Genomic DNA, 22,374 nt, shown 5'->3' on the forward strand with positions numbered 1-22,374 from the left:
AGTAATACAACGTTGTCATCTCGTGATCACATGATGATGATGAGACGCTGTTTTTCCAATAATTAAAATAAAAAAACTGCTTCCACTCAGACTCGAACCCCGGACAAAAAGTTTTATTGCCATGCACGTTAACCACTAGGCCACCCAAGACCTGATCATTAGTCGTTCTACAAGAGGCTATATGACGTAAGCAACTACGATGTTTTAGGACCAAAAGTGGGAGTCAATCGCCACCTACAGGCCAGAAGGACGCAACACACTCCTCCCGCAGTACAAACCCGCCACTGACGCGGCAGTTTTGAAACCCAAACACGGTGGGGGTAGACACTTTTACCGGCTGCCTCTGTATCAGCCTCATAGATGAATTCTCAGGACTTTCAGAGTACTCTATTAACTGGACCAAATCTATAGTGCTACCACTTAACCTTAAGGTGACTAACATCTCCTCTACCACACTCCATTCAGGAAACATTAAATACTTGGGCATTGAATTGTCGTCTAGGCTATCAGAGCTTATTGATCTAAACTACAATCCATTATTAAAACAAATAGAAGCCAACCTCAAAAGATGGCAGTCCTTACCCATTTCACTTATGGGAAGAATTGCCACCATAAAAATGATGATCCTGCCAAAAATTAATTACATATTTTCAATGATTCCAACTCAGCCAGCCCAGGCGTGGTTTAAGACATTAGACTCCTACATCTCACAGTTTTTGTGGAAAACCAAGCCACCACGAATTAGTTTAAAAACTCTTCAAAAATCCAGACGCTGCGGCGGCCTAGAACTACCTAACTTCCACCACTATTTTCTTGCCAATAGACTGAACCATGTCCACAAATGGATAAAACCCATGCCAGCAGACTCCTCCTGGATAGACATTGAACAAACATTTTGTGGAAATATTAAAGTTGCAGATCTGCCCTTTATCAGCACCAAAATCAAACATCATAGTTGTTACCAGAACATTAGCATAAAAGCATCTCTGCAAGCCTGGTGGGAGTTTCTTAAAATTAATGGGTCTTCGCTTACTCTTTGCCAAAACACACCTCTCTGGAACAATCCAGACATCATACAAAACAAAAAGGCAATACACTTTCCAACTTGGCATATCAAAGGGATAACACATCTGAAACATGTTTTCACAAGAGACAAGTTTACCTCTTTTGAAGAACTAGTGTCTCACTATGAAATCACTAGTGCCAATTTCTTAGAATACCAACAACTAAAGTCAATACTTAATGCAAAAAGTAAGAATACTGCCATCCACATGCAACCACCACCAGTAATAGAGCGATTTATTGATATATCAGGGAAAAGGACAGTATCCAAAATCTATATCTTAATTTCCAATGTAGACCAGACAGTGAGCCTTCCGATCTCTAAATGGGAAGCTGATCTCAATATCACCACTAATTACACATTCTGGAATAACATATGTTCTAATTTATTCAGAATGACAAAAAATACAAATTTACAACTAATACAATACAAAATTCTTCATAGAACTCACTATACAGGACAAAGGATGTTCCAAATGGGTCTCACAAACTCAAATATTTGCCCTCACTGTACAGATAACACAGCAGATAGATTCCTACATGCATTCTGGTCATGCTCACCTGTGCAGCAATTTTGGCAAAGAGTATGTGAACACCTGTCAACCCAGTTAAGCTGTCCAATCCCAGCAGCCCCTGCACTTTGTCTTCTAGGAGATCTAAGTGGGCTTGATCTAGAGACAAACTCATCACACACACTTCTTTCTGCCCTCTGTGTCGCAAAGAAAATCATCCTCATGAACTGGAAAACTAAAAAAAAATTAAGCATTACTCAATACCTGAACAGCTTGTTAGATTATACCACCTTAGACACATTGTCTGCTTCATCAAATCAATGACCAAAACTATACTCTGATTGATTCCATTTCCAGGTAAGGATGCGTGGGGCTCGGGTGCTGCGTCATGTCTGGCACAGTGGTGGGGGGGTGACTGGTGGTTGGTGGTGCCTGCCTGCCTAAGGAACCGGGACAACGGGTTGGTGGACTCTGGGCTGGCCGCATGGGTCCCCTGCGGCGGGGGTGTGGTGGCTGCTGAGACCGGCGGCCCTGTGCCGGGGTGGGACCATTTTGAGGGTTGGCGTGTGCCTGTCTCCGGGGAGCCGGAGGCGGGCCTCCCTGCCGGTGTGCGGGGGCGGACCTGGGGGTGGAGACCTGGGTAACCTGCGTCCGGGGGACTCCCTCTGGGGGTGCCTGCCTGTGCCCGGAGGGGTGTCTCTCCCCTGGGGCGCTGCCCCTGCTCGGGTGGGGCGCTGCCTGCCCTAGCGGTCCGACGCCCTCTGGTAACTGCTCGGGCCTGTTGCAGGGGGGGTTGGCGGACTACTCAGGCTAGAACCTTCATTGGGCCCTGGGCGGAGGCTGGCCCTCAATGCACAACCGCAGAGTATGTGTGTGGGTTTGAGTGTCACACTACACGGGGCTGTCACAGTCCAGGTCATTTAGCCACTGCACTCAATCATTTCCGGTTTTATTTTGTACCACTTCCTGTTCTGTGCCCATGTTTTCAGTTCCAGCTTTACCTCCGGTTTTAGTTTGACGCACCTGTGCCCTGTTACTAATTACTCACCTGCTAACTATCCAGCCATCATCTTCACTCAGTATTTAAGCACCACCCCTCAGCCCTGCACCTTGCCAGATTGTCTATGTGTATTAGTCAGCAATCCAGCGTGCATATTCCTGATCCTGAACCTGTGTATGACCTAGAGATGGCGAAATCGAAGCCTCATGAATCACTGAGCAACTATGACACAGTTGGTCTGAAATCGACACATTGCTCGATACCATCATGACACAGTCAGAACAACGACATCTGCTGGTTGTGCATGATAACTGCATCAGAGCAGACTGACCATCAAACCCTCGCTGATACGTGGTTGTTCAGGATCACAGTCCATGTTTTATTGTCAAATAAAAGTTATTTAATCAAAAGTGTGTAATTGTCAAGTAGCCTTGATGTGGCAAACATGTTTGATGTCCGATGTTATTAGAGCTGTATTTGTTCTTCTGCAACTCTGTTCATTACTACATTGAGGAGACATGTTTGTCAGTTAGTTTAATCAAAGACCTTTATTTCATTTTATTTTTCCACAGAACATGACTTTAATCACATTCTCACCACCTCTCCAGCTTTGGAGAAAAGCCGTTTGCACGGCACTGACGTCTGACTAATAAAGATATCATATTGGAATTGCGACTTGTCAAAATGTAGTTTTAGTTTTTAATTACATTTTGAACTTGTCATAAATACATTGAAGATATCTGTAATGTGAAACTTGTCTATCTTATACATCATCTATCATCTTATACAGTAGATCATCTCCGGACCGCTTGCCACGTTTATAAAGCTCTGACATAATAAAACAACCGTCCGTTCAAACTGCACACAAGCCGCTCGGCAGTCACGTGACGTATCGACACCTCTCGCTCTCATTGGTCACGTGATTCGGAACGCGCTCGAGATTCTGCTTGACGACACTTCCGCTTCAAAAGATCGACGCTGAGTCGAGTGGGAGGTCTCGAGTTGGACATCTCTAGTATGACCTCGTTTCTCCTGACCCTGATTCTCGCCTCACCTTTGATCCTGCCTTGCCGTGAGTTTGACCCTAGCCTGCCTTGATCACCGCTTGTCTAAACCCTGTCTGTACTGAACCTGCCTGATCTGTGTATCGACCCTTGCCTGCCTGACCACGAGCTTGAATAAACCCTGTTGTGCACTGAGCCTTGTCTCCGCTGTGCGTGTGGGTCCGCTGCCTTGAGTCCGTGACAGTACAATCTGGCCACACTCGGACCCAGCCGGCGTCTTGCATCGGATTTTTTGTTATTGTGTACTCGGACAACGCAGAGTCGTGATGGTTTTTACCTGCTCGAGGCTGCCGGAGGACCTCCGCTGGTGCTTCGGGGAGCTCGCGAGGAATTACGCGGAAGCCCCCAGTCTGAAGGCGCGGCTCCACGTAATAAAACAGGCGATCGCTATCCTGGAGGAGGAATTTTGGTGGCTTGACTACCCGGGAGTGCAGACACTTTTTGAGAAACTCCAGGCAGTACGGAGGGATTTGGCACGCGCTCTGCGTGCGGCGCCCGTCGGCGTCTCATCAGCTGTTCCGGCTGCACCGGAAAGCGCTCCTGTCGCTGCTCAGTCAAGCCAAGCTCACGTTCCTGTCGCTGCTCAGTCAAGCCAAGCTCACGTTCCTGTCGCTGCTCAGTCAAGCCAAGCTCACGTTCCTGTCGCTGCTCAGTCAAGCCAAGCTCACGTTCCTGTCGCTGCTCCGTCGAGTCAAGCTCACGTTCCTGTCGCTGCTCCGTCGAGTCAAGCTCACGTTCCCGTCGTCGTCCAGTCCAGCCAAGCTCACGTTCCTGTCGCTGCTCAGTCAAACCCAGCTCACGTTCCTGTCGCGGCTCAGTCGAGTCAAGCTCGCTCCCCTCCAGATCCAGTCCGTACCGTGGTCCCAGCCCCTGCTTCAGCCCTGGCAGTTGAGAAGCCCACAGCTAGCCGTCGGAGGTCCAGACGGCGTCAACGACAGCCGGTTTCCCCTGTCCAGGCTCCAGAAGACTCGGTCACGGAAATCAGACTGCCTCCTTCGCCAGCAGAGGGCACTCTCGCCCCATCATACGACATGCCCATCTCCATCGCAGGCATCCCAGACAGCATCTTCCTGCGGATCCGTGCCCAATGCCCCCCTCCGGTCCTGTTCCTGTTTGCACACTGGCTGAACTCCGCTCAGGCAGAGACCGACCCGGTAAGCAAGGAGCGTCACTTCCGTGAAGCCGTCCTGCTCATCGCCCGGAAGCCTGCGCTGCGCGAGGCCCTGGGTTTCATTGAACCCCCATCAGAGCCTGCACCCGTTCCTGCATCAGAGCCTGCACCCGTTCCTGCATCAGAGCCTGCACCCGTTCCTGCATCAGAGCCTGCACCCGTTCCTGCATCAGAGCCTGCACCCGTTCCTGCATCAGAGCCTGCAGTGATGCAAGTCTGCATCACTGGCCCCAGCGTCTAAGTCTGCATCACTGGCCCCAGCGTCTAAGTCTGCATCACTGGCCCCAGCGTCTAAGTCTGCATCACTGGCCCCAGCGTCTAAGTCTGCATCACTGGCCCCAGCGTCTAAGTCTGCATCACTGGCCCCAGCGTCTAAGTCTGCATCACTGGCCCCAGCGTCTAAGTCTGCACCACTGGCCCCAGCGCCCCTGGCTGCACCACTGGCCCCAGCGCCCCTGGCTGCACCACTGGCCCCAGCGCCCCTGGCTGCACCACTGGCCCCAGCGCCCCTGGCTGCACCACTGGTCCCAGCGCCCCTGGCTGCACCACTGGCGGCAGCAACTCCCGCCCTAGCCTCACCTCAGCCATGCCAAGCTCCAGCTCACGCCTCACCTCAGCCATGCCAAGCTCCAGCTCACGCCTCACCTCAGCCATGCCAAGCCTCGGCTCAGCCTGCAGCAGCTCAAGCCTCAGCCCAGCCTGCAGCAGCTCAAGCCTCAGCCCAGCCTGCAGCAGCTCAAGCCGCAGCCCAGCCTGCAGCAGCTCAAGCCTCAGCCCAGCCTGCAGCAGCTCAAGCCGCAGCCCAGCCTGCTCAAGCTCAAGCCTCAGCCCAGCCGGCTCAAGCTCAAGCCTCAGCCCAGCCGGCTCAAGCTCAAGCCTCAGCCCAGCCGGCTCAAGCTCAAGCCTCAGCCCAGCCGGCTCAAGCTCAAGCCTCGGCTCCGCCACGCCAAATTCAAGCCCCATCTTTACGCCAGCTAGCAGGCACCTCTGGCCAGCCACACCAGGTCTCAGTTCCTGTTCCCGTTCCTGGCGGCCATATTGAGGCCGTTCCTGTTCCTGTTCCTGTCGGTCATATTGAGACCGTTCCTGTTCCTGTCGGCCATATTGAGGCCGTTCCTGTTCCTGTTCCTGTCGGCCATGTTGAGGCCGTTCCTGTTCCTGTCGGCCATGTTGAGGCCGTTCCTGTTCCTGTCGGCCATGTTGAGGCCGTTCCTGTTCCTGTCGGCCATATTGAGGCCGCCCCTGTTCATGTCGGCCATATTGAGGCCGTTCTAGTCCCAGTTCCTGTCGGCTCCTCAGAGGAGGACGCCGTTCTAGTTCCTGTCGGCCAAGTAGAGGCCGTTCTAGTCCCAGTTCCTGTCGGCTCCTCAGAGGAGGACGCCGTTCTAGTTCCTGTCGGCCAAGTAGAGGCCGTTCTAGTCCCAGTTCCTGTCGGCTCCTCTGAGGAGGACGCCGTTCTAGTCCCAGCTCCTGTCGGCTCCTCTGAGGAGGACGCCGTTCTAGCTCCTGCCACTGTCGGCCCCTCGGAGGCCGCAGCCCCCGACGATCCCCAGGAGGGGGTCGTCCCGGCCGCAGCGTCTGCCGCAGCGTCTGTTGCAGTCCCTACCGACCTCCCGGAGGAGGTCGTCCCAGCTCCGTCTCCTGCCGACCTCCCGGAGGAGGTCGGTCCAGCTCCGGCTCCTGCCGACCTCCCGGAGGTGGTCGGCCCGCTCCTGGTCCCTGTGGTTTTTGTGCCAATGTGTGCAGGTGCAGTTCCTGGTGGTCCGGTCCCGGACACGCTCGTCGCAGCCCCTGGGGGTCCGGTCCCGGCCACGCTCGTCTCTGCTCCGGGCGGTCCGGCCCCGGACACGTTCGCCTCTGCTCCTGGCGGTCCGGCCCCGGACACGTTCGCCTCAGCTCCTGGTGGTCCGGCCCCGGACACGTTCGCCTCAGCTCCTGGTGGTCCGGCCCCGGACACGTTCGCCTCAGCTCCTGGTGGTCCGGCCCCGGACACGTTTGCCTCAGCTCCTGGTGGTCCGGCCCCGGACACGTTCGCCTCAGCTCCTGGTGGTCCGGCCCCGGACACGTTCGCCTCAGCTCCTGGTGGTCCGGCCCCGGATACGTCTGCCTCCGCTCCTGGAGGCCCGGTGCCGGCCTCGTCTCCACGTCTGTCTTCGCCTCTGGTTCCTGCTTCGTCTCCACGTCTGTCTTCGCCTCTGGTTCCTGCCTCGTCTCCACGTCTGTCTTCGCCTCTGGTTCCTGCCTCGTCGCCACGTCTGTCTTCGCCTCTGGTTCCTGCCTCGTCGCCACGTCTGTCTTCGTCTCTGGTTCCTGCCTCGTCTCCACGTCTGTCTTCGTCTCTGGTTCCTGCCTCGTCTCCACGTCCGTCTTCGCCTCTGGTCCCAGCCTCGTCTCCACGTCTGTCCTCGTCTCTGGTCCCAGCCTCGTCTCCACGTCTGTCCCCGGCGCCGTTCCCGGCTTCCCGCCGGCTCTCGCCTCGCCTGCCCGACGGAGGGCCAGGTCCTTGGCGAATCCTGTGGCAGGGATGGCGCTGCCTCCTGCGTCGTCGGCCACCTCGGCTGGCCGGTTCCGGAGGCGACCACCTACCTGGAGGTCGCTGTTTCCTGCTTCGACGATGGCGCGGGCTCTGGCACTGCCGACCGCCGCGTCTTCTCAGTCCCCTGGAGCACCCCCGGTCTGGAGAGCACCGGCGCATGCGTTTGGCCACTGGAGGCAGCATGTTTCGACGTCGGCCTCCTAGAACTCTAGCCTTGTCTCCGGGCATAAGATGTGCCGTCTCGGCCTGGCGGCTGCACGGCCGTGACTCTCCTCGTCACCACCCCCCTTGAGGGATTGCCTGAACTTTGTTACCATCCATCATGGACTCATTATTCATGGACTCACCTCATAGACTTGGTTCTGTTCTCTGCCACTCATTTCTTGTGTCTTCATTCTCATGTGTGTTCTAGTCCGTCGCCCCTCCTGCTTAGCTGTGTTTTCCTTTTTTTTCTTGGTTCTGTTGGTCGTCTGGGAATCCGCCCTAGACGGGGGGGTTCTGTCACAGTCCAGGTCATTTAGCCACTGCACTCAATCATTTCCGGTTTTATTTTGTACCACTTCCTGTTCTGTGCCCATGTTTTCAGTTCCAGCTTTACCTCCGGTTTTAGTTTGACGCACCTGTGCCCTGTTACTAATTACTCACCTGCTAACTATCCAGCCATCATCTTCACTCAGTATTTAAGCACCACCCCTCAGCCCTGCACCTTGCCAGATTGTCTATGTGTATTAGTCAGCAATCCAGCGTGCATATTCCTGATCCTGAACCTGTGTATGACCTCGTTTCTCCTGACCCTGATTCTCGCCTCACCTTTGATCCTGCCTTGCCGTGAGTTTGACCCTAGCCTGCCTTGATCACCGCTTGTCTAAACCCTGTCTGTACTGAACCTGCCTGATCTGTGTATCGACCCTTGCCTGCCTGACCACGAGCTTGAATAAACCCTGTTGTGCACTGAGCCTTGTCTCCGCTGTGCGTGTGGGTCCGCTGCCTTGAGTCCGTGACAGGGGCGAGCATGGGCATACTTGAGCGAGAGAATGGGTAAGTGTGAAAGAAGGGTGAGGATGGCTCTGGCTGTGCTGCGTGTGGCGCCTGGGCAGTAGTACTGCGGTCCCTGGGTCTCGGCTGTCCCTTCCTGGCTGGGGGTTGTGGGGGGTGGTGGGATAGGTAGCAGAGCCAGTCGGGAACCTGGCTCTGGGGACCCTGGAGCTCTGCTTCCCAACTACATTTCTCCGCATTCATCCACTTAGGTCTGCAAGGGGCATCCTGCTGATGGAGGGACCAGGGCTACTGGGAAGTGGTTCCGTCCCTTCCAAGTGGGATGCTCTGCAGTTTTAATTGCATTAGTCATACACACTTGTCCAGGAATCTGGGGGCTCCTTCCGGGGGGGGCCAGTAGACTTCCCATTGATGGCTCTGTCTGCTGGACCCCCCGGAGAATTGGGTATCTCCCAAAGTTCCTCATACTTAGCTACATACACATACATTTAGGGCCGGGGGTGGGCTCTTTCACTGGGGCCTGGGGCTGAGGCCAGCTGTGGCCTCGGCCACTGGCCCTGATGGAGAGATCACCACCCAGTTTTAACTGCAAAAAGACATTTAGGGCGAGGGGGGGCACTGTCCGGGGGACACACCGTCAGCCAGCGGTTGTGCTCCTGGAGGTGTCACCCACCTTCAGTGCACTTTAGTTCCACACACTCACGTCCAAGCTGGGTTGCAGGGTTCTGGGGTGCCTTTTTCTACTGCCCTCTGCCTCCCCCGGGTTGGGGGGGTTGGTCGGGGCTCGGGAGGAGCTGCGGTCCTTGCCTGGGGCCACATGGATGGCAGGCCAGAGACCTACCCTCCCCACGAATGTGATCAAGCGAATGGTGTGGGTGGGAGAATGTATCTGAGAGTGCATTGGTTCACGTATGATTGACTAGTTTGTTGTGAGAGAGTCTATGGTGTGTGTGTGTGTGTTGATGTGATGATGTGTGTTGCACATGTGGGTGGGTGTATGCGTCTGTGTTTGTGTGAGTTGGTATGCGTGTGGTGCGGTTGAAGTGTGGGGGGTCCGGTTTTTCGCCCGGGGTACGATGATCGTCTGCCTGGGTGGTCTCTTTTCTGCTGACCCCACCAATTGCTGGCCTTGTGCTGCAGGCCGCTGTAGCGCCAGGGGATGAGGTCGGGCCGATGGGGTAGGCCCCGCTCCGCCCGTGTGGGGGTGGTGGACTGGGGGCGGGCCCCACTCTGGGCGCGGGGGCATCTTCTGGCGGGCTCCCTACGGACCGTGGGTCCTCGGGCTCTACTCTTTCAGGCCGACCCTCCCGCCGGGGGGAGTGTTTGCCCCTGGTTCTCATGGGGCGGACAGCGTTGACCCCCGGTGGCCCACTCTGGCCTCGGGTGCTGTCTCTGTGGCTGCTGCAGCTCTGCCTGGGGGGCTCTGTGTGGGCGGCTTGGGTCGCAACACCTGCCCTCCTGGAACTGAAGGTGTGTGGGCTCCCTGGCTGCTGGGATTCCTTCCTCTGCTTGCTGGATGGGCGTGAGGCCGAGCCCCTCACATCACCCTGGCTTCCACAAGTGGCATTGTTCATGCACCAACGTCTGCCTCACCCTTTGGGTGAATAATGTTAAGCTACAGCCTTACTAACCTTGTAGTGGGACACTTTCCAAATCCAACTGTAAGTATTATTGATACTTATCACTACCAAGATGAATAATGTGTGAATATGGAATTTGTGGTATGTCATGACTTTTATTAAGTAGTATGGGATAAGTATAATAATGCACATATGTATGTATATTGTATGTATATGTTTGTATTAGTATGTGCACATACCTTAGCACTATTATTGGTATTAGTATTAATCTCCAAGGTAAACCACAGCACAAAAATTGTTTAGTTATGAATGTGTTAGCCTAAGGTACATCCATGCTTCTTATTTCTTTATTTATTTTATTTATTTATTTATTTTTTTGCTCCGATTGTTTACTTAAATACATGCCCCAGATGGATAGCAGAACTTTATCTATTACAAGACAACAGCTCGCCTGTCAACAAAAAACATAGAAAACGTTAGAATCCATGACAGTATGGTGTCCGGCAAGGGACAATCCGCGCTCACAGCCCTATTACAGCAGCGTAACGGCGTCATCTAGCGGCCGTTACAGATCCCTGCTTTATATTAACATGAAATACGATTGTGGCATGTAAGACAGAGGGAGAAAAAGAAAAGAACAGTGAGTAACTCAGTGTATTAAGGAGGTTGACCAGCATCTGAATTTATAACTAAGAGATGGTTCGGATGGTTCAGTGTGCATATTTCTGGAAGTGGCGTATCTTGGCTGACATATTTCCTCTAAAGAGACTACATAAATGAAAGGGAATTTATTTTATGAATCAATTACTCATTATAATTAAATCTTAACAATACAAATTTGTTCAGAACTGTTTTAGAGAAGTGAATTTATCGCACCACTGACTAGTATTAAAGCTTTTTCAGTCCCTACCGCTCCTCTAGTCACTCATCCATATTATCATTATTACATGGGTTCTGTGATATCAGACAGTGAGCTGCACGTTGTTACATAATAAACAAAGGGCAGCGAGTATTATCTTTCTATGGCATCCACTAAACGAAGATATTTGACGACGGCATTGGCTTTATTAGACTTTATTAGACTTTGTGATGATGGAGTCTAATAACTAAGGTTTCCAGTGAACCCCTGTAGCCACTGGGGCATAAAAGGAGCAGAGGTCCTGGTATTAGGAGAAGTGCTTTGCATACTTTGTACCACGGGTACAGGTGTATTTGTGGCGCATTCACACCACTGATGATTCTGAGCGTGTGGTGGTGTCAGAGTGTGGAACCACCACTAGAAGGAGCCATTAATCTAAATATCAGAGTAAGCTGAACACTGCATGTAGTCAGATGAGTTGTCGCTAACTAAATCTGATCTAAATTATGTCTTAAAATGCTTAAAGATTTGTTAGATTTTTTTCTGTCTGTTTTGGATACCTTTTAATTTTTTATTATCATAAGTGTATGAATTTGTGCTGCTCATGCTCGAAGACTTTTAAATAACAACAGGACAGAGTTACTGAGGAAAGAAGTGTTTATTAATAATAGTTGTGGTAGCAATAACTGTAACAATAGTTATGATAATCATATATAATAAACCATATTTGTTGAAGGAAATTGAGAGCATACAGAAACAATAACCAGGTAAAAATCTAATAATACCTAGAACAAAACAAAAACAACAAACAAAAAAACTATTTGATTAAGTGAAGCTGCAATTAGACATCAGGATCTCTTTGTTTGTGTAATGTACGTATGTAATGTAAGAATAAAGCAACACTGGAGCCACAAACTGACAAATGAGACAAAACAAAGCCCACGAATACAAACAGAATGGAAGAATTCAGTTTTTCTTTTAGTTTTTACTCAATAATCAGCATTCATACGATTTTGCTTTGGGGATCTGCATAGGACAGGAAGGCTGCTGAGGTTTGGGGAATGACATGGGTTTTAAAGGTAACAGTATACTTAATTGCAAGCATCAGAGCATCCGAATGGACCAAGTTTTGGGAAGCTCAGATGAGCTGAAAACAACTGGAAGCAGGAAAGACTGGCTCTTCCATCATCACAACAATGCTCCACATCCAGCTGTTGCAGCCTGTAGCTTCCCACATGTTTACGCCTTGTTTGAAGGCAGAACGTCTCGCCCACTTGTTCCTGTTTCCACACAGGCTGATAGTGCAGCTTATACACATATATATGTATATATCAATTATAAATATTTAAATGTTTTTCAACATTTATGCTTGATGCATAGTCTTTACGCTTGTGTCACTGAGACAGATCTCACAGGAAATAAACACATCATCATAACCAACAAGTAAATTAATTTGCGTTGACTTAAAAACCAATTTGGAAGAAAGAACTGCATTTGTGGCCTCACTTCACACTGTTTACCAGAACTTTACTTAAAGAAATACAATAACTGCAATTATCTGTATTACCATTTAAGGAAATGTACCGCTGTGGCGTGAGCTTTAAGCTGATAATGCATAATCGATCACATGGGAAGCGTTCATGTGCAGCCTTTAGGTCGAGCCCACACACAAACTGTCTCTGCAGCAAGTATACTGTGGCCTTTATGGTGGAGGTAGGTGTGGTTTTGGCTGAACTGTAGCTGTAGTCAGGCTCTATAGGCTATAGACTGGGAGTGGAGGATGGAGGGTCTGGTTGCCAGGAAGTGTCAGATAATAATAGCTGCTTTTGGACTTTTATCTGAGGTATACACAATACAAAGAGGAAAACACACATACTGACTGTTTTGGTAGGAAGCGTAGGGAACATTGAGTCTGTGTACTGTTGTAATGGAAAAATTTTACCTTAGTGCTGTTTCTTATCCAACACACTCGTCATGTGCTGGTTAGGTGCAATACTGAACATTCTTACACAAACAACTAATCTCTTGTGCCCTGACGTACATCAAGTCTAAACATCTGATGTTCCATTTGACTGACTAATAATTTATGATATAGGTTTGTCTTTTACACCCGGACTCTGGCTCCATCCTATCTGACTCCCCACCAGACCCAAGGCTGTTAAAGCAAATGCATCTTGTCTTGGAAGCTCGGTGTTCCTTCCTTTGGATAACAAGACATGACGATGCAGAAGTGAGAAAGCAAACATTCTCACTCACAGCGAGATAAGGTGGCGCAAACAATTCCATTGCTGCAGAGAGACATTCCACCAGAGCCAGAGACAGGGGTTAAAAGGCAGAAGCAACTTGAGGATCGTGGCCTCTTTGCATCACACCTCCGTGGTGTGTGCATTGATCTCCCCAGCTGGTTTTTGGTTTGTTGATGTGCACAATCAACATCCATGCTTTTTATTTGCTTTCCCCATTATTTTTATTTTCTTTATTATTTCAAAAATCGCACAAAAAGGACAACTCTCTCATCTGCTTCTTTATGGAAAATTTTCACCACAGAAATTGGCGTCTACGAACAGGATCCGCGGCAGGTCGTCTGGACGGTGTGACCAGGGACGATAGTCCTGAGGACTAGGGTCGCTCAGCCTCCGAACCTCTACAGCTGTTCTGAGTGGGAGGACTGCTCACCCGTCTGGATCGCCTCTGACGAGATCCAACGAACACAAAATCCAACCTCTACTCGGCCCGGTGAGAGAGATTCTGTTTTGTTGCGACTTATTAATGAAAAAAAACAACAAAAAAAAACGATTTGAATTTGGTTTTAAGGTATTCGGGGTTTACTTGGCTCTGATCATTTGGTTTAGGGAAAGTAAGGCAAATAACAATTAATTCTAAAGCATCCCCTACTAGACTAAAACATAAAAGAAAACATAATTAGGACTAGAGATGATAATATTTCTAAAACGACTATTTGGCTGAAAACATCCAAAATATAATAATTAGGAACAAACAAAAAAATCATAATTTTTAAATTTTAATATTCTGGTAAAAAATTAATTAGGTCAAAGTCTGCCCTGGTGGCCGAGACGGTGGTTGCTAAGGGTTGGCTCGTGGGACCGAGCTTGTTTTGTCTGTACTGAGGATACAGACCAGTGTGCAGATCTGAGCGCAGTCCAAAGGGAGTGGACAAGGAAATAAAAGACGGCTTCTGAAATACGGAGCGCGTTTGCAGGGGGAAGTGGTTTTGAGATACGAGGGACCCGGGTCTTAGAGGGGCCTGACGGTGAGGGACCACTTCCGAGAACCCTGTCGCTGATCTGAGTGGTTCCCTTTCTACAGAGACGTCTGTGGAAGAGAAATTTCGAAAAAAGGTTCCGGCCGGAACACAAAAAAAGTCTAAGGCAGAAAACCGCCGGGACTCTGAAAGATGTGTTCGGGGCGATCTAAGTCTCCACCACCACCAGACTGCAGCATTACAAAAGTAAAGGTAATTAAAAGTAAAAAGTAAATAGGGTTATTAGTGCGTTTCATGTTTCCACGAGTGGGAAACTGGTTATGGGTTCAAAAAGAGAATCACTTAGTGTAAAAGACATATGCACCTTTAAAAGAAAAATTAGATACAAAAGATGAGATTTGAAAAAGCAAACTATAAAAACTACACCCCTAAAAGAAACAAAAGAGAGATGAGAGTAACAGGAAAAAAGGAGATAACAACTCTGGGGAAGAATTGTTTGCACTCTGCCACACACACACACACACACACACACACATGTCATGTCAAGAGCAAATGCTCCCATTGTTTCTGCTCTCTATTCTAATGCAGAACTGAGCGCGATGAGGGTAAATCCGGATCTGGACTCCTTTCCCACCGTCAGCAGAAGAACCGAAGGAGAAGAAGCGCCTGATCAACAACCAGAACAGGGTGGAAGCTCTGACACCACAGCAGCTGGAGGACACAGACCACAGCATGGACGCCTCACAGACTCCCACAACGTCTGCAGCCATCACGTTCTGGGCTCATCAGATGAACCAGCTACTACAAGCGTGTGTGTCTGACACAGACACCTGCTTATGACAATCAGCAAAGGAAAACAAGCACAGAGCAACAGCAGAGAAGACGTGCTCTGACACAGACACTGGTTGAAACAACAGGAGAGGCTTCAAACGTGATCGGCCCAAAAGAGCTGCATCCAAGGATCCAGGAAAGGTCTGTCATCGAGGAACAACTGTCCCATCTACGTCAGGCTTCACCCACTGGCGCTCACATCAGACTGATGGTTGGGGAAGGAGGAAGGTGACGGTTCCTTTTCACGTGACGTACAAGACGGTACCGCAAAAACACACACACATTCATACACGCAACGAAGAAACACGCTTACAGCTGATACACGCTCAAATTCATGTTCATGCTTATCTGCTCGCAATGAAGAATCGCTTTCTGCTCAAAAAAAAAATCCCACAGAGTGATTTTTAAATGATGACAAACAGCTAAATGACAACTGCTGCATGACTTTACAGTCTGATTGGTTTAAACTATTTTAACTTGCAACAAATTCAGAATAAAATCCTCCATGTTTCTAAAAAGATTTGTGCACAATATAGGTTTGTCTGGCCAGACTGTAGGAAAACAAAAACAAAACCAGACTATAGGAAGACTGAAACTGACTGAAACAGACTATTAATGACTATTAAAGGGTGACGACTATTAGAGATTAATAATAATTACTGTACGTACCAGACTATTAAAGAAAAACTTACTGTTTCACTGTCTTGTGCAACATCTGACAGCAAGACACCTTGAGATTTATTTTTGCTTTCAAACTTGTGCCCAGTTAAATTTTTAGGAAGAGATCTCATGTGTAGTTTAGGTATTTGACTGATTTCCACTCCAGACGGAGTGCAGGTGACATCTACAGACATTCTAAATAATCCCTCTTTTGTTGCTGTTAACTTCAGCTCAGCTCTGCTCTTATCATTGGCGGCTGAGGGGGGGCTGTAACTGAGGCCCTCAAACAGGCTGCATCACAGCTTGTTTATGATTTCACACACATACACACAAACTGACCTCAACTTCCCTCTTTTGGGATGAACACAGGTCTGCGCTTGCGATTTCTTCTACTAACGAACAAAAAGATTTTGATGTTTATTCTACAGTTCCACACGTCCCTCTGTGAAAACATGATGGAGACAGATGACAGGACGTGGGTCCTTTCGTGAACAGATGTCAACGGGGTGGAGACTGGTGAACGACTTCCGACCCCATGTGACAAATTCACCTACTTTGCATACTTTTAGAAAACTTTTTTTTTATTCTGCCTGTCATGCACAACAAACAGTGAACCTCCACATTCTAATGACACACTACATGTTTTTATTTTTATTTTTCAGAGGACGCTCTGACCCAACACTTAGCCTTACAGGAAGCCCTGCTTCCCTGTGACTCACACACATATGATGTAGGTTTGATCAGAGGATGTGAACCAGTGGTCATCACAACTAAATCTGACCACAGACCATGTAAACAACAACACCCTCTTAAAGGAGCCATAGATGGCGTTACTGCAGACACCGCTAAGATACTGAAACATTGGATGCTACAGGCCACAAAGAGCCTATCTAAATTACAGTTTGTTCAGACAAAATTTATTTTTCTGGGTCACTGTAATTACAGCTGATGGCAAATCCATCTCACCCAACAGAGTTGAAGCAATTTGAAACCTGCCTAAACAGTGCACGTAAAAACAGCTGATGTCTTTTCTAGGTTTTCGTTCTTATTGTAGGAACTTCATTCCTAACTTTAGTGTCTTTGAGGCCCCACTCAGGGTTCTGATGCAGACGTCTTCATCGTCCACTTCTTGTCTCACGTGGACGTCTGAGGCTGAACAACGTTCACCGACCTCATGCTTGCTCTTCAGTCCGCTCCTACTTTGGGTCTTCCTGATCTGACCCTACGCGACCTTTCACTCAAACAGTGGATGAGAAATCAGGTTGTACGACTTCTGTTCTTTTGTCCTCAAACTGTGTTTTTGATTCTTTTGGAATAGATCACATCTTTCTACAGCCCGATGGCTTAGATACAACACCACCTTACTCAACATGCTGAACGTTACTATCAAGAGTCTGTCTTAAAGTCTGGCGTCTTAAAGACACTGCTCTGCTCAGGCTGCAGAGTTGATCGCGTTGACTGAAGCTAGTAAACTAGCAGAAGGAGAGTCTGTTACTATCTACACAGACTCCACAGACGCTTGTCATACGTTGGTTCTCTGTGGAAGCATAGGAAGCTTTTGAAGTCTGATTGCAAACCTATCTCACATCATGATTAGGTTCTGCTTTGCTGGACGCTGTACTGCTACAGTACCTACAGCTAATGCTGTTTGGAACTGTCCCACTCACAACATCATTGACAACTGTGTTTCTGCCGACATGCAGCTGCAGACGCTGCTGCGAAGGTCGCTGCCCAACAACCCCTCCCTCTCCTCATCCTTGTTCCCTCTCCTCGTTTCCTCTCTACCCTCTCCTTCCTCTCTCCCTGTGCTTTAAACATTTTCTACCTCACAGGAACGCAGACTCTGGCAGACGAATGGTTCCACCTGTAGCCATGGAGTCTGGTTTGGGCCTGATGGCAGCCGTGCCGCCCAAACACTTTTTCCCCATAATTCAGATTTCCCAACAGGTGAAAACAGGCGACAGGACCATCACACCATCCAACCAGGGCACTGGGCCATCGTTAAGGAGTTGAGGGGACTCCAAACGGTGGCAAGGTCCCTTCCAGGTCCTTCTGACGACCAAGACGACTGTAAAGATCGCAGAAAGAGTGACTTGGATCCACTCCATCCAGGAAGGTCCCGGATCCAACAGACGACCCTCCATCTACATCTCACGAAGAAAACCACCACTAACGAAAAGAACTGAGAAGGACGACCCTCGCTGTGCTCACACACGCACTGAGGCGAGGCTGCGTTGACCGTTCAGCTAAAGGTGTGAGCCAAGCGCCGCCTGGAGCTGCGCCGGTAAATCACACTATCAGACCATACATCTACACACACGCTCCTGAGAAAACACACACACGAGCAGCCTTGAGTTGCCGACGCTGGACGACGTGTAGACTCTTCACATCACGGAGTGACAGTGACTCAGACCACATTGGGAGGAAACCTGGCGGTGATAACGAATCCCAAGTGTCTCTGTGATCAGCTGATCACAACCTGAAGAACTCCAACGGACAATCAATACTTCAACACACAGGTTGGAAACAATCTAACGCTACTGTTCAACAGGAAGAAGCAGATCGTTGTGAGACATCAATTGTAACCTTGCTGTGTTAGACTTCATTTTATGTTACTTGGATTATTGCCTTTATCATATGATGTTTCCATGTAACTTTACACACTATTTTTGAATGAGAAAATTTCACATAATTCACAACACTGAGTTTAAATATCCTAAAGTTGATTTGGTGTTTAATTTGCTCACAATCACTTTATTCACTGCTTCAATTAGTTTTATCCTTCATCTACAGATGACAGAGGTTATGAGACAAAACGCATCATCATTCTGGTTAAAATCCCTGAATCTCCTATTCGCTCTAGACGCAAATGTACAATTAAAGATCCGAAAGCATGAAATCTGTCTTAAGAATATATGAAACAGAACCCCACCGGAAACCTATGGCTATCATACATTAATTGTCTTTGTTACATTACAGTCGAATGGCCGTAGACACGTTGTTAGCAGAGAAAAGAGGCGTTTGTGTTATGTTTGGAGAGGCATGTTGTACTTACATCCTGAATAACACTAATTCTAATGGTACTGTGGCGAAGGCGCTCCACGGCCTTCAGAATCTCGGCTAACTCTGGTATAGGTTCTTTCCCTTGGAATTGGCTAGACGAAATGTCTGGAAAATGGAAATCTGTTCTCATGTCCACAGCTGTTTCCTTTATCATTGAGATGGCTGTGATTCTCTTGTTTGGTTTTTGCGTTATCCCACTGGTTAGAGGTCTCATCATGCGTGCGACCTCAGCAACACTCTCGTATCAAATGACACAATGCACTATGTTCAAAAATCCCAACTCTAATTCACTTAATGACTTTGACGATGGTCTTAGGCTATCTGATCACGAAATATAATCTGATACAAATATGCTAATGGAGTTATTTTCTTCACATGCCAATACAGCGGTTATTCTTGTATAACTACCCACCAAAACAGCTCCCAACCTTTTGTCCTTAAGTTACCTGCATTTTATGTGAAGGTGTATTTTGAATCTTGATGAGTTAATACCCTTATTGTTTCATTTGCAAGGATCTTTTATTATTACAGAATGTGATGTTGACAATTTTTATTCTTTTAGTGGTTGATTAATGTGTAATCAAAAGGGGGGAGTGTTATGGGAAAAATTGTCTCTTCCTTATTTCTATGTCTCTTCCTTACTTCTATGCAGTTATTATATGATTTATGACTTATGTTCTGCAATTAATATCTTATGTTTTGTCTTACTGTATGCATTTGACATTTCACCTACATTGTTCAATGGTTGTCTCTGCCTGATAGACTCTCAACTCTAGCTCCCAAACCCAAGGTCAGGGAGTTGTGTCTCTCTCTGTTGAGACTGTGCTCCTTTCTCACAGATAGTTGGACGTCAGCAATGCAGGTGTGAGAATGTAAATATCTTCACACACACTGCGACAGGGAGGAGATGGTGCATGTCATTTGATTGGGTTAGAAAGACATTCCACCCTAGTCGGACAGAGAAGCTAAAAGGCAGAAGCAACTTGAGGATCGTGGGCTCTTTGCATCACACCTTCGTGGTGTGTGCACTGATCTTCCCAGCTGGTTTTTGGTTTGTTGATGTGCACGATCAACATCCATGCTTTTATTTGCTTTCCCCATTATTTTTATTTTCTTTATTATTTCAATAAATCGCACAAAAGGACAACTCTCTCTCATCTGCTTCTTTATGGAAAATTTCCGCCACACTAGCAAGCCAGCAAAATACGGCCTCAAGTTTTGGGTGGCGTGCGACGCCAAGTCCAGCTACGCTTAGAAGATGCAGCTTTACACCGGCAAGCCAGGAGGAGGAAGAGGAGGAGGAGGAGGAGGAGGAGGAGGAGGAGCAGGAGGAGAAAAGAGAGCTTCTGAAAAAAAGCAGGGCCAGCGGGTCGTGCTGGACGTCACAGAAGGGCTCGCCGGGCCTTGCAACGTGACGTGTGACAACTTTTTCACTTCCTACGAACTGGGCCAGCGGCTCCTGCGCAGGGAGCTCACCATGCTCGGTACGGTTCGCAAGAACAAGCCGGAATTGCCACCGGCGCTCCTCTCGGTCAAGGGCAGGAGCGCCTTCTCCTCCGTGTTCGCCTTCACTCCCAGCACCGTCCTGGTGTCCTACGTGCCCAAGAAAAACAAAAACGTGATCCTGATGAGCACGCTACACTCGGCCGCCACGGCCGCCAACGATGTCCTCCTCGTCGACGCAGGACGGCGGGACAAAAAGCCCTTTGCCGTCCTAGACTACAACGCCACCAAGGGAGGCGTAGACAACCTGGACAAGGTGATAGGAACCTACAGCTGCAGGAGAAAGACGGCGCGCTGGCCCGTGGTGTTTCACAACGTCCTAGACGTGTCTTGCTACAACGCTTTCGTCGTGTGGCGGGAGGCCCACCCGGACTGGATGCCCGGCAACCGCAGCAAGAGGAGGGTGTTTCTAGAGCAGCTGGGCAAGGCGCTCGTGACTCCTCTCATCCGCAGAAGGCGCCATCCGCCTCGCGGCGAAGCGTCCGCCTCTCTCGTGCGGACGCTTCAGAAGGGGGTTCGGGACCCCCGTGCGGGTCCTCCTCCCGCTCCCTGTCCTGCTCTTCCGGACTCGGGGCAGCAGCAGCGGCAGCGGCAGCGGCAGCGGCAGCGGCAGCAGCAGCGGCAGCAGCGGCAGCAGCGGCAGCAGTGGCAGCGGCAGGAGCAGGCCCTCACCGCAGACCTCGTCTGGGGTGAAGATGGGGACGATGAGGGTGACGGAGGAGAACACGATGCCCTCGTTCCGCCGCTAGCGACCGGGCGCAAAAGGGCAAGAGGAAAAGGTGTCAAATTTGTCCGTACGCGAGGGACCGCAAAACAAACAACGTTTGCCATCGGTGCGAGAGATACATCTGCCACAGACATTTGCTCGTCTGCTGTTCAGACTGCGCCCCTCGCTCCTGAAGATAATTTGTTTGTTCATTAGAAAATGAAATAATAATAATAATAATAATAATAATAATAATAATAATAATCATAATCATAATACTAATAATATTCCGTGTGTTTTATACTATTGTTGATGTTTTTGTTGTTGTCAGTGTAGTAACACTATATACAAACAAAGTGTAATATGTAAAAGAAAAATAATTAATAAAATAAAGCAAAAGCATTTGAATTTGTTTTTTTTTTTTCTCCAACCTGGAGACAACAAGTTTCCAACTTGGAAACACACAACGTCACGGCCCTCCTTGTATTCCCACACACACACACACACACACACACACACACACACACACACACAGTTTCTCCAGACAGAGATTCTCCATCCTCCAACCTGTGGATCCTCCTAACCTGCACGTTCGCTTTCCTCCTGGGGTCCGGCGTGACCCCCTCTTCCCTCCTCCTAACCTGCACTTTCTGTGCACTCGTGGGGTCTGGCGTGACCCCCTCCTCCATGTAACATGCGATGTTACTGTCTGGCCACTCCATGTGACAACAACACATTCACTTGCTTAGTGCAAACATATACATTTCGATACCACAACATAGTGCAGTGTCTTATACAAATGTAACACTAAAAACATGCCCCCGATGGATGGCAAAACTTTATCTATTACAGGATAACAGGTGCTCGCCTTTTAACAAAAACCTAGAAAAGGTTAGAATTCCTGACAGTACGGTGTCCGGCAATGGACAATCCGCGCTCACAGCCCTATTACAGCAGTGTAACGGCGCCATCTAGCGGCCGTTACAGATCACAGCCCTATATTAACATGAAATACGATGGTGGCATGTACAGTAAGATAGAGATAAGATACAGTAAGATAGAGGGAGAAAAAGAAAAGAACAATGAGTAACTCAGTGTATCAAGGAGTTTCACCAGCATCTGAATCTATAACAGCTTGGTTGGATGGTTGGCTGGTTCAGTGTTGCCATTTCTGCATGTGGCGTATCTTGGCTGACATATTTCCTCTAAAGAGACTACATAAATGACAGGGTAAATATTTTATGAATCAATTACTCATTATAATTAAATCTTAACAATACAAGGTTGTTCAGAACTGTTTTAGAGAAGTTAATTTATCGCACCACTGACTAGTATTAAAGCTTTTTCAGTCCCTACCGCTCCTCTAGTCACTGATCCATATTATCATCATTACATGGGTTCTGTGATATCAGACAGTGAGCTGCACGTTGTAACATAATAAACAAAGGTCAGCGAGTATTACCTCAAAAAGACTCTATGGGAAACATCAGCCATAATCATGGCTTTCGGTATCTGCTTAAAATTATCAAATTGAGCAGGAAACACACCTACATAATTTTAGTAAAATACAACCATCACCAGCTCAGACATGAGAATGAGTGAAGTCTT

General features: G+C 48.7%; 1 protein-coding gene across 6 annotated transcripts in view; it reads left to right on the forward strand.

The window, feature by feature from the left end:
- The window catches only part of LOC129603679 (uncharacterized), a 258,884-nt gene extending 237,724 nt beyond the window's left edge, over positions 1–21,160 (forward strand). The window contains exons 1-2 of one of the 6 annotated variants that reach the window (XM_055506277.1): positions 10,325–10,561; positions 13,328–21,160. In XM_055506277.1, the coding sequence (XP_055362252.1) occupies positions 19,816–20,982 (1,167 nt within the window). In that variant the 5' untranslated portion in view covers positions 10,325–10,561; positions 13,328–19,815 and the 3' untranslated portion in view covers positions 20,983–21,160. Of the gene's footprint in view, positions 1–10,324; positions 10,562–10,596; positions 13,192–13,327 lie in introns of those variants that run through there. The other 5 variants (XM_055506279.1, XM_055506275.1, XM_055506276.1 and 2 more) reach the window with 5 other exon arrangements.
- The last annotated feature ends 1,214 nt before the right edge of the window (positions 21,161–22,374 follow it).

Source organism: Betta splendens, chromosome 24, assembly GCF_900634795.4.
Source record: "Betta splendens chromosome 24, fBetSpl5.4, whole genome shotgun sequence".
NCBI lineage: Eukaryota > Metazoa > Chordata > Actinopteri > Anabantiformes > Osphronemidae > Betta > Betta splendens.